Here is a 12,829-nt window from a genome sequence, read left to right on the forward strand (position 1 = left end):
CTTTTATTTTCAATACGTAGAACCATTTAGCACTTATTTTTCTTTATCTCCATATTATGTATATTTCCAAAAGCTTTGCTTTCAAAACTAAAATGTCTATTGTGTTTGCTTAAACCATAGAGCAATTTTCTCTTTAAAAGTCAATCATGGGGATCTCTGGGCGGCTCATTGGTTTGGTGCCTGCCTTTGGCCCAGGACACGATCCTGGAGTCCTGGGATCGAGTCCCACGTCGGGCTCCCCGCATGGAGCCTGCTTCTCCCTCTGCCTGTGTCTCTGCCTCTCTCTCTGTGTGTGTCTCTCATGAATAAATAAATATTTTAAAAAATAAATAAAAGTCAATCATTCACCTGTTACCCAGGAATGAGTGAAATTATTAAAAATCTGCATTTTTCCCCTTTTGACCCATTATAGAGTAATTATTTTTCCATAATACAGGTGAGAGAATAACTATTAGAGTCTAATCTTAATCTGAGTTCATAAAACTCCGGAACACCACACAGCCAGAATTACAGGAAATTGGTTCCCTGATTCTGATCAGTGATTTAACTAGTTTTACATTTTACAAACATATCTGAGGGGAGCGGCTTCCTGCTCCACCATGGTCTTGGCAGTTGGCTTTCCTTATTTCTACTTCTGTCTTCTGCAGCATTTTTGTATGGGGAAGAAACATCTGCCAATCTCTTCCAGGTTATCAGGGCATCTGAATGGAAAACAGAAGCCACTGCTCCCAATACAAGATAAAGGAAACAGAACCCTTCCAGAGAGACCTGAAAAGAAAAAGAAGGTTAAAAATTTGTTCACACACCATTTCAGGAAGACTCCAAGCACGAGTCATCATCCCTTCATAAATCCTTGAAGGGGCACCTGGGTGGCTCATTGGGTTAAGCATCTGACTGTTGGTTTCAGCTCAGATCATGAGATCAAGCCCTGCCTTGGGCTCCCTGCTCAGCAGGGAGTCTGCTTCCCCTCTACTTCTCCCTCTGCCCCTCCCCTAGCTAGTGCTCCCTCTTTCTCTCTGAAATCAATCAATCAATCAATCCCTTGAGGCAAAATCTTCTTTCCCAAGAACAGGGCTCTATGACCATGATAATTTTGACATGGGTGTGACTTCTCATAGACAATTTTCTGACGAAGGTACTGGCTCTGCTGTGTCTCTGTGCATACTTGTTCTTGAAGAACCAGATAGCTGGACACTCTAATTTGTGGCAGAGTGACTTGGGTCACTGGATGTGTTCAAGGGGAAGGCTGTTGAGGGTTTTGTGCAAATGTGTCTCTACCCCAAGAAAATAAACTAGAGACCACTGAAGGTCAGTAGTTACCAAACAGAAAAAGCAACCCAGAGGCCGTTTGTTTGCTTTTCATTCTCCCAAATTATCTGATTCATTGAGCATTTGAGCTTAGGTGAGAAGCGAAGATGCAATGAAAGGGTAATTATTGCTTTATAAACATTTAGTCATCTGAGTGCTATCATATGAACATGGCAAAGTTATACAAACGAAATTTACAGTATTATTTCATATTTTTTGCTGTTTTCTCAAAACCTTCTCTCTCTTCTTCCCTCTCTCCCTTCCGTCCTTTTCTTTATCTTTTTTTTTTATCTTTTTCACTTCTCTTTTTTTTTTAATTTTATTATAATGACTGTAAATGTCAAGACAAATTAAAGGAAGGAGTGGTAACCAAGTGAATGATGCTAAAGCTCACCCACACTCAAAAAGATGTGACAGTGAACAATATACTCCTGATGATTTCCCTTGTAGAGAGACTACACAGGAACACACACTGGCAAAAGCTTCCAAGATGTATGGAATGGGAGCCCTAGTCCTATTATGAGTTTCTCTAGGTGACTGAAAACCCTACTGATTCTAAAAGGATATAAAAGACAGCCAGGATTTCTATCCTTGGAGTAAAATGAACCCTATTTCTACTTAGGAAGGCACGGTACTTAGGCTTTAAGCATAGACACTTTGGTCTTGCCATGAAATAGCAGTGGAGCGTTACCCACCGATTTAGTCCGTTAGGCTGAGTTGAGAAAAAAATGAAACTGAGAACTCCCTTAAGATCTTCTGCACCTTTCATGGTAAAGGGAGAGTATTTAGTTGGAATGAATGATTCAGATAATCTATTTAGTCTGGAAAAAATTAGTGAGAAATTTCAGTCTATCTGCAAATTACTTCAAGCCTCTTAATTCTCAGGTCCCTCTTACCTGGAGCAGGTGACGAGAGTAAAACTGGTAATATGAAGAAGAGACAATGGATCTTCATGGTTGACAAACTCAGGGACTAGCTAAGGATGGAGAGCAAGGTGATTTTCTTTCATTTTTTGTAAAGATTAAGGGAACTTGGTTACTTGCAGAAGCAATGTTTGCAATTCTAGTAAAATTACACGACAATGAAAAGGTTGTATCTTTCCTTCTGTCTCTTGTGTCTTGACAAGACACATAACACATCTCCTGAACCACAGGATCCTATGCCTCAGAAATTGCTATCATGCTTCCATTTGGGATGCAGAAAGCATATGCACAATTGGATTCTTTCTGGCAGTGGATCCAGATGGTGTGGAGCTAGGCCTGGTCTGTCTCCATTTGGTAGCCATCCTAGGATGCGGAGCCTGGGTTTAATCTGTTCCATTGTGGTTCTTCTATGCTCCCAATTTACTGTGCTCCCTGCAAGGGACAGGAGGCAGAATGAGGCCAAAATGGTTTTCAATTCAGTATGCCTAGGGGATAGTCAAGCCTGGCTGTGAATCAGGACTTGGTCAGACCGAGTATCTCTATGGATACTCTGGGAGTTTGGGCAGGACAAAATAGGTTAACTATTGGAGCTGAGAGAAGACAGGAAAAGTAGGTTACCTTCAGCAGGTAAAGGACCCCATGACACCTGAATTTTCATATATGATTGAATTTATGTGAAGAGCCTCTAAAATTCACCACCAATTACTATACAGACTATGAATTAGGATGATATCTTGTTTCTCCTCTTCAAAGAAATACTGTTGGGCCAAAGTAACTGGATTGTTACTTCTTGATGTCACTTCTTGATGACACTTTCTATGCAAATGAGGATTCTAGGAACCTGCCTTTGTGACTTCAGGTTATTCGTAGAGTATGATCATTCTTGTTCAGATCCCAAGTGGCATTTGAAGATGTTGAAGGTAACATGGTGTTTTGTGCGGCAACAGTTTGTTTTTCTTCGAGTAGCCTTCTGGGGGTATGTGATGAATTAATAATTAAACCTCCAATCGTAAGAACAAGGCTTCAGTGGTGTAGACCTACCGAGGAAATGCTTTTTGGGGGAGAGATCTTCTTGGAGATTTGAAATCGCAGGACAGAGCGTGTGCTCCACCTCCACCAGGGTGCACCTTTTCCAAATAAATACAAACTACATACCTGAAATAAACAGGTCTTTTTTTGCAATGGTGAGTGCAGGGCCCTTACTCAGGGAAGGAAATCTGACACATGAACCATGGGCATTTCTATGAAAAAAGATACATAAATAAAATGTTGACAATTTTTGCAATTTTTTTTTCACTATACAGTGTAGCTTTGGATCTTTTGTGTGGCTGATGAAAGGAGGATGGGACTATGGCTAGATGGACCTCCTCAGAGCCTGAGGATCACACAGAAGTGAGTGGCCATGGAGACGCTTGTAAGCCCCACTTTACTCGATTATTCAGGCAACCTTAGCCATTCAGGGTCTTTTGTGGTTCTATACACATTTTATGATAGTTTTTGTCTCTGTGAAAAAATGCCATTGGAACTTTTCTAAGGATGATCATTTAAGGTTAATTCACGTTTTTCATAGGAAAAGGAATAACATCTTTGTTGGAGTTAACCAAATTCATCATTAATACTCATCTGATAAGGTAGAAATAAGACTGAACATTAATTTGATCATAAAGACATCCCTGAGTGCTGCAGACCATCTTTTTCAGTAAGTTGGGAAATCTGTATTTCTAACAGCATTTTATAGCCCTCAATCTATTCTATTTTGTTTTTTAAAATAAAAATTATATATATTTAAAGTATACAAAATGATTTGATATGTATCCATAGTGACATGGTTACTACAGCCAAGCTAATTAACAAATCTCCTCACATAGTTACCGTCTCTTGGTTGTATGGCGAGAGCACCTGAAATCTATATTCTTAGCAAATTTCTGGGGCTCAACACTGTATTACTAACCCCGGTCATATGCTATACACAGGATCACTAGACTTTCTCATCTTACATAACTACCACTCTGTACCCTTTGGCCAATATCTCCATTTCTCTCAGGACCCCACCCCTAGTAACCACCATCTGACTCTCTGCTTCTAGTATCCAGCTCTTAGATTTAGATTCCACGTGTCCGTAACAACAGGCAATAATTTTTCCTTTCTGTGTCTGTCTTATTCCACATAGCATAATGCCCTCAATGCTGTCCACATGGTTGCAAATGACAGGATTTCCTTCCTTCTGTGTGTGGCTGAATAATATTCCATTGTATGTATAGCACACTTCTTCACCCATCCATCCACTGATGGATGCGTAGGCTGTTCTCATATCTTAGCTATTGTAAATACCACTGCAATGAGCATAGGAGCACAGATAGCTCTTCAAGATTCTGGTTTTGTTTCCTTGAGTCTATACTCAGAAGTGGGATAGTTAAATCACCTGGTTATATCTTTTTCTTGAGGAATCTGCTTACTGTTTTCCACTATGGCCATATCATTGTGGTCATATCAATTGACATTCCTATTAATAGTGTACCACAGAGGCCCATGGTGGCTCAGTTGGTTGGGCATCTGCCTTCAGCTTGGGGTCATCATCCTGGGGTCCTAGGATCGAGCCTCGTATTGGCTCCCAGGGAGCCTGCTTCTCCCTCTGCCCCTCTCCTTCTTGCGCCCTCTCAAATAAATAAATAAATAAAAATCTTTAAAAAAAATAGCATACCAAAGTTCCTTTTTTTTTTCCTACACCCTTACCAACATCTGTTTTATTTTTATTTTATTTTTTTATGCTGGCCATCCCAGCAGGTGTGAGGTGATAGGTGGTTTTGATTTGCATTTCCATGATGATTAGTGATGTTGAGCATCTTTTCATGTGTCTGTTGACCACTCAGAGCAAAGGAAACAACAAAATGAAAAGACAACATACAGATTGGGAGAAAATGTTTGCGAATCATATATCTGATAAGGGCTTAATATCCAAAATATGTAAGGAAAACATACAACTCATTAGTAAAACAACATACGAGCTGATTTTAAAATGGACTGAGGACCTGGATAGACATTTTCCAAAGAAGAAGTACAAAGGGCCATTGGAGTTTTGATATTGATTCCATTGAATGTGTAGTTGCTTTGGAAGCACATCTTAAACTTAAGAGAAAAAAGGGGGATGTGACATGCCCTTGCAGGAGGTAATGGTGAGGGTGTGAATTACCATCACCTGGTGGCAACTCTTTGTCTAACTCACCCCAAGATGCATACATGTTTTCGTTTTCCTGCCTGCTTAAAGGGAGTGTGTATATCCAAGGCATTTTATGAGTTCCCCCTTTTTTTTCTTTTTCCCTCTTAATAAACTAACAATGTCATGGTCCTCTCAAAGATTACCAGGTGTCCATTTTCTTTTTATTCACTTTTATCCTCTTTACTTCGGGTTACTTCCCTTTGTTCTAGCTCTTTAGGGTAGACATTTATGTGGTTGATTTGTGGGATTTACTCCCGTTTACCTTAAAAGCATTTGGTATTATAAATTTCTCTCTAAGCACTGCTTAAGCTGCATTCCCACAAATTTTGGCATACTGTTTTCATTTTTAAGGAGTTTAAAATATTTTCTGACTTCCTGTGTGGTTTCTTCTTGTACCCATTAGAAGTATGTTGATTAATTTCCACATATTTGGGGATTTTTCAAGATATCTTTGTAAATTCCACTGTGAACACACACAGTGTAACACTGAATAATGTTAAATTGTTTTCATTTTTGAGACTTGTTTTATAGCCCAGTATGAGCTATATTGCATAACATTTTAATGGATTCTGTGATTATTGGGTAGAGTGTCCTATAAATTTCAATTAGGTCACACTGAATGGTAACGTTGTTCATGTCTTCTGTATTATTGCTTATGTTTTTGTCTGCTTTTTCTTTTCATTACAAGTGAAATAGTGGCAATATCTAATTGTATTTATGTATTGGCTTTTCCTCTCATTTATATCAATTTTCCTTTAAGACTTTTGGGACTTTGTTATTCAGAGCGTTCTAATTTAGTATTAATATATGTTCTTGGAGAATTAACCACCTTATCACTGGGGAAAGTATCTCTTTTTATCTCTGGTAATGCTCCTTCTAAAATGAACTCTGATTTATAGGTAATTCGCCAACATGGCCAATTCCATTTTCTTTAGATAAATAGTTTCCTTAGCATACTTGCTTCCTGTCTTTTATTTTTAATCTATCTTTGTCTTTCCATTTGATATCTCAAGTGGGTTTCTTATAGACAGTACATATCTTTTTTTTAAGGTTTTATTTATTGATTTGAGAAAGGGAGAACGAGTGGTGGGAAGGGGCAGAGGGAGAGAGAGAAGCAGACTCCCCACTGATCGGGGGACCCCAACGCAGAGCTCAATCCCAGGACCCTGAGATCACAGCCTGAGCTGAAGGCAGGCATGTAACCAATTGAGCCACCCTGGCACCTCTGTATCTTATTTTTTAAGAAGTTGGCAATCTCTTCCTTTGAGATAGAATCTTAGCCACACTCTCTTGTGCAACCTATAGAGCCAAGTTTCCAACTGTCGTTATTTTTCTTCTGCCTGAAGAATTATTATTATTATTATTTTTGATAGTTGAGGTTGTCTGGTGAGGAATTTTCTTAGCTTTTTGTTATTGTTTAAAAAGTTTTACCTTGGGCAGCCTGGGTGGCTCAGCAGTTTAGCACCACCTTCAGCCCAGGGCGTGATCCTGGAGACCCAGAATTGAGTCCCATGTCGGGGCTCCCTGCATGGAGTCTGCTCCTCGCTCTGCCTGTGTCTTTGCCTCTTTCTCTCTCTCTCTCTCTCTCTCTCTCTGTGTGTGTGTGTGTGTGTCTCTCGTGAATAAATAAAAAAAATCTTAAAAAAAAAAAAGTTTTACCTTTGGGCACCTGAGTGGCTCAGTCGGTTAAGCCATTGCCTTCAGCTCAACTCTTGATCCTGGGGTCCCCATATCGAGCCCCACATCAGGCTCCCTGCTCAGCTGAGAGTTGGCTTCTCCCTCTTTTTCAGCTCATACTCCCTCTCTTGCTCACTGCCTTTCTCAAAAAGATAAATAAAATCTTTAAAAAAATAAAAGTTTTACCTTATTTTTTTTAACAGATTTTATTTTTCAGGGCAGCCTGGGTGGCTCAGCAGTTTAGCGCCACCTTCAGCCCAGGGCATGATCCTGGAGACCCAGGATCGAGTCTCACATCAGGTTCCCTGCATGGAGCCTGCTTCTCCCTCTGCCTGTGTCTCTGCCTCTCTCTCTCTCTGTGTGTGTGTGTCTCTCATGAATAAATAAATAAAATCTTTTAAAAAAATAACTCTCAGATTTTATTTTTCAGAGCAGTTTTAGGTGCACCACAAAACTGAGCAGAAAGTACAGCTATTTCCCGTCTACCCTCTGTCTGGACACATGCACCGCCTCCCTCAAGATCCATATCCTCCCAGAGGATCTATTACTTACAACTGATAAACCTATATTGCCACATCATTATTCCTGGGAGTAGTTCCAGACTGGTTCCCTTTAGAGCTCAACAGCGCTACTACAAAGGCAATCCCTTTCTGAGGACTCTCATCATGTTGCTGTGGGAATGCACAAGTTCCAGCCTGGTATGTGTTCCTTGAACTGTCCATCCAATCCCTTTCAGGTGTTTTTGTTTCCCTGTGGGTTTGCCAAGTTTTACCCCAGACGTGCTCAGACCAGCACTCAGGCCAAGATTCAAAGGAGCCCTTTGCTGCACTTGGGAGCTCCACCCCCATCTAGATGCCCCTTTCTGCTTTTCTGCCCCGGGAATGGGGGTGCTATGCTGCCTGAACTTTGATTCCATCTCTTGGACTCAGAAGGATTGCTGGTCTGCTTGGGTTTTCCTTCCCTGTGCTTTGGCCTGGAGTCTGCTTCCTGCAGGAGACTGGAGACAATGGATCTCACTCATGTGGCCCCCCTTCCAGCAGCCACAGTCCCATGCTGCTGGCCGGCCGGTGTCTAGAAGGCTTGTCTCACATATCTACTTCCCTAGTTGCATCCTGTTGGAGGGCAGTTTCCACAGAAGTGCATGATTTTTGATAAAAAGTGGGATTTAAGTTCTTCTTTTTGGGAATTTGCTCACTCCCCTCTTCCTGAGAGCCTGGTTCTCTTGTCTTTCCATAGGGCTGATGTGGGGCAAGTTGGGCCTCCCATGCATCTCCTGCAGTCCTTCCGTATCCACATGGAGAGGACACTGAAGAGTTAAACTGCAGAGCCTCAAACTGCTGGAATGTACTTCAGTAAACACTTTCTGCACAGCTTTTATGCTCAAGACACTTTCCTAGGCAGTCCAGCAATGATTAAGACAAGGTCCTTGCCCTTAAAAAATGATGCAACCGAATATAGAGATTGGAAATATGCAAATATATGCACCGCAGAGGTCAAACAGATTCATAGAAGGAACACTCAGTCAGAACCCTGCAGTGAATCAGGGGAAAGCTCCTATTCTTTTGGGAAAGCGGCTCTCTTTGTAGGGAGGAGGTAGGATTTGTGATGTTCCCCGGGGGATGGGTGAGAGTTGGAAGGGCTACTATATGCCAGGTATGAGGTCAGCAGGAGCAGAGGCGTGGGTGGTAGGAAAGCAAGGGGAATATTTCGGGAGGAATAGGGAGTTCAATCTCACTGGGGCACATAATTTGCAAAAGAGGAGTCAAATCTGATAACGCTTGTAAAATGAGTTTAGGCCCCTTTGGAGATTCCTCCAGAGATTATCCTGTGTTTGAATTAAAGATGAGTCCGTGAACACTTTCTAAATTATCACGTGGTAACAACTGCCACAATAACCAGACTTTAAAAAGAACGATCAAGCTTCTAATTCTTTTGAAAAAAATATTTAATTTGGTTTTTCTTCTATAAACTTCCAGGAGGCATTTTCACACTTTACAAAACTCCCATCCCATTTCTGGATTTTTTTATTTCTTTCTTCGGCAGCATTTTCGGCCAGTGGAAGAACAGCGGCCTATCTGCTCCTCCTTTGGCAGGCAGCTCAGCAAGGCGCACCGACCGCTCCTTATTCTGCAATAATACCTCTGCAGGGTATTTATAATTCCCCCATTTCCTGCAAAGAAAAATAAAACAGAACGTGCCGGAAAGCTTTAGGAAGGCTTTGGTCCGAGCTTTTGGAATTCCCCAGATAACTGATGTCTTCCTTTTCTCTTACTCTTCCCCTGAGCCCCAGTACACACTTCTCCTTAGGGTCAGGTAGGGAGTTCAGTTATAATCCTCATTGTACACCTCACAAGGATGAAGACATACATCCATTTCTTTAAATTAAGAAATGAAGAAACACATGGTATAAAGATACTGGTTAGGATTTGGTAGATAGGGATCCCTGGGTGGTGCAGCGGTTTGGCGTCTGCTTTTGGCCCGGGGCGCGATCCTGGAGGCCCGGGATCGAGTCCCACATCGGGCTCCCGGTGCATGGAGCCTGCTTCTCCCTCTGCCTGTGTCTCTGCCTCTCTCTCTCTCTCTGTGACTATCATAAATAAAATAAAAATTAAAAAAAATGGTAAAAAAAAATTAAGAAATGAGGAAACACATGGTATAAAGATACTGGTTAGGATTTGGTATATAGGGATCCCTGGGTGGCACAGCGGTTTGGCGCCTGCCTTTGGCTCAGGGCGCGATCCTGGAGACCTGGGATCGAATCCCATATCTGGCTCCCGGTGCATGGAGCCTGCTTCTCCCTCTGCCTGTGTCTCTGCCTCTCTTTCTCTCTCTGTGTGTGTGACTATCATAAGTAAATAAAAATTTAAAAAAATAAAATAAAAAAGGATTTGGTAGATACCAGTTTGTAATTTCCTTTACACATAAAATATTATTCTGATCACTATTAATCCTTCAAGGGAATTGTTTGTTTTTCTTTTATTTTAGGGTGTTTTCTTTCTTTTTTTAAAAAAATTACTTTTTCTTTTTTCTGTAAAATGAGAAAGTAGAGAAAGGACTATGCAACCAACTGTGCTTCTATAGGCTTTTATAGGCCACTGCTCAGCCCCACAGGGGCGGTGGGGGAGGTGCATGGCCACCCCGGGGCCCAAGCCTTGGAGCCTACAGGTGCAGGGGCTGGTCACAGTGGTCCCCTGGGGGCTTGCCAAAGACTCTCCTTGCAGTCACTAAGCTAGTAAGTGGAAGTCTGTGCTTCTGATCTCAGATTAAATCCATCTCTCCTGTTGGTGTTAAAGTTTTTGTATCACTTTCTTTATGTCTCATGAGTAGGTAAAATGGTTTTTCCATAAAGGGGTGGTCTTTGTGAGCTATTTAGTCTCTGGGAAGATTGGAAAAATAGCTTCAAGATCCTTGATGAGTCTCACCAGAAAAAAAAGAAGATGATGATATCTGTTCCCATCCAACAGATATACCTGGTCTAAAGTTCCCTGAAGAATGGAGAAAGGCAGACTCTGAATGACATATTTGCGATTCCTTCACCCCTCTGGCCTCCCCACCCCATCTTACCTGGAACAGGCATCAAGAACAGCAAGGGCAACAGGAGGAGAAGGTAATAGATCCTCATGACCAACAGGCTTCGCGACAGGCTGAGACTGGATGGCAAGGTGCGTGCACTCGTCCACTTTATAAGGTTGCAGGACACACAGCCATAGGTACAAGTAAGCAGCGGCTGCAATTCCTGTAATAGTACAATGATGACAATATGACGTGTTTCCTGATGCTTCATGCCAGTGTCTCTTACTCCACAGACCACACCCACTCACCCCGAGTTAATTGCAAACCAAAAGGGTGAAGCAAACCTGATGTGAGCACACAGCTATCCTGATGCCCTCTAGGCTCCAGGAGTGCATCCAGGTCTGGCTCAGAGCTCGCTATAGGTGTAGGTGGGAAAACCCCCTTCCTCTTGGGAGCAATCTTAGGGCATGTAGTTGAGAGCTCCTTGCCCCCACTGTGGTACTTCTAAGCTATCTTCTGAAAGTCCTGGGACCATTGCAGTCCAGCTTTGGACATGTTCAGAATCCAGGTGTAAACTCAGGCTGGGTCACACCTCAGGTGCGCCTGAAATGGAAATTAGATATAATCAGCTTCTAGGCAGTAGGAAAGGGAGGGAAAAGTGGGCTACTTTCCAGAGTCCCTGACCCTATGCTCCTTGGCGTGTGATGTGGGCTATAACATGGGTGAAACATGGCTTACATTTCATCATTATCTGAAAACTGTCAGATTCATGAGTCAAGGTGTCTCATTTTCCTTCATCAGAGGAGGAGAATGCTAGGATGATGTATCTGGTGGACTGGTACCTCCTCCTTGTTGATGACACTCCTTATACAAATAAGGGGCTTAGGAAGGTACGTTCAAGACTTCTGGTTACTTACTCATGGCTTGGGAGCATTCAAGGAAGTCCAGAGATCAGGTGATTTCCACTGGATATAGATTCAGTGTTTAAAGTTTCAATGTTTTAAAAAAAATTATTGGATTTAAACGTTAAGGAATCCATTAGTGGTTTGTATTTGTTGAAAGACAATTTAATTGGGAGCTGAAGTCACCATGATGTAGCCTGGCTGTGAATGCAGTTATAGCGGATCCACCGAGGTTCCAGGTATATTAGTTCTAGGAGTGTGTATCCAGGACTACAGTACCCATGGAGTTCTGTAAGCAATCTGAGCACACCTCCTACCAGATAGACAAGTGCCGTGTGCTTGGGGTCAGTGGGAGGCAAGAGGGTGAGATGCAAAGAGGGACCAGATTGGGTTCTTTCTCTCAGAAAGCACCTGTGATATGCATGCAATTAAATAAGCTATAGAGGGGGCATTTTGACAAATGTCATAGCAAGGGTTCTAGCACAGGGCTATGGAAACGTAGAAGAAAGGTAATTCACAGTGAACGGCAGGTTTAGATGATTTAAGAAAAGTCTGGAGTTGTAGGCACTTCATCTTTTTTTTTTTAAACAACTTTATTTTTTTAATTTTTATTTATTTATGATAGTCACACACAGAGAGAAAGAGAGAGAGGCAGAGACAAAGGCAGAGGGAGAAGCAGGCTCCATGCACCGGGAGCCCGACGTGGGATTCGATCCCGGGTCTCCAGGATTGCACAGTGGGCCAAAGGCAGGCGCCAAACCACTGCGCCACCCAGGGATCCCCACTTCATCTTTTTAAAAGCAAAATTTCCTCAGAAGTTCAGAATTTAAGACAAGGCAGATATTTTTAATCATTATTAGAGAGAGGAGGGAGGAAGGGCAGAGGGAGAGAAAGAATCTTAAGCCCACGCGGGCCTCAGTCTAATGACCCAGAGATCATGACCTGAGCCGAAATCAAGAGTTGAATGCTTAACTAATGAGCCGCCCAGGTGCCCCCAAAGAAGGTATTTTTAAATGAGGGAGGAAGCGAGTGTGGGGCGGGATGGGTGTTGGCTGTGCAGACAGCCTTGCTCAGTCTTACTTCCATAGGATAAAAGAGAGGGCGGGGTGGGTGTTGTAGAGAAAGACAACCTGCTCTCAGCCCGGGTGCTCGGAGTCATCTGAGCATCAGGTCACTGGAGATGATTTCCACATGGAAAACAGATCTCCACGGTGAACTCTTGGTCTAACTGGTTCTTTCAAAGACTGGAAGGCATTTTAAAGGCAATGCCACTATTTTATGAAGTTCTT

The 12,829-nt window shown here is 42.2% G+C and overlaps 1 protein-coding gene across 1 annotated transcript; it reads right to left on the reverse strand.

Annotated features, from left to right (window-relative positions):
- Positions 1–9,052: 9,052 nt before the first annotated feature.
- On the reverse strand, positions 9,053–10,875 carry LOC129516196 (beta-defensin 103A-like). The gene is made up of 2 exons (XM_055335531.1): positions 10,690–10,875; positions 9,053–9,295 (listed from the first exon to the last, which is right to left on the reverse strand). Exons 1-2 carry the CDS (start codon positions 10,745–10,747, stop codon positions 9,150–9,152), a joined length of 204 nt encoding a protein of 67 aa, XP_055191506.1. The 5' UTR covers positions 10,748–10,875; the 3' UTR covers positions 9,053–9,149.
- Positions 10,876–12,829: the final 1,954 nt, after the last annotated feature.

The sequence above is a fragment of the Nyctereutes procyonoides genome, unplaced genomic scaffold (genome assembly GCF_905146905.1).
Source record: "Nyctereutes procyonoides isolate TBG_1078 unplaced genomic scaffold, NYPRO_anot_genome, whole genome shotgun sequence".
In the NCBI taxonomy this organism is placed as follows: domain Eukaryota; kingdom Metazoa; phylum Chordata; class Mammalia; order Carnivora; family Canidae; genus Nyctereutes; species Nyctereutes procyonoides.

Excerpts from the sequence above, each read along its gene's own strand:
- LOC129516196 (XM_055335531.1), bottom strand. The coding sequence starts at position 10,747 with ATGAGGATCTATTACCTTCTCCTCCTGTTGCCCTTGCTGTTCTTGATG. Across the intron at positions 9,296-10,689 it reads GTTCTTGATGCCTGTTCCAG|GAAATGGGGGAATTATAAAT; the intron begins GTAAGATGGGGT and ends TTTTCTTTGCAG.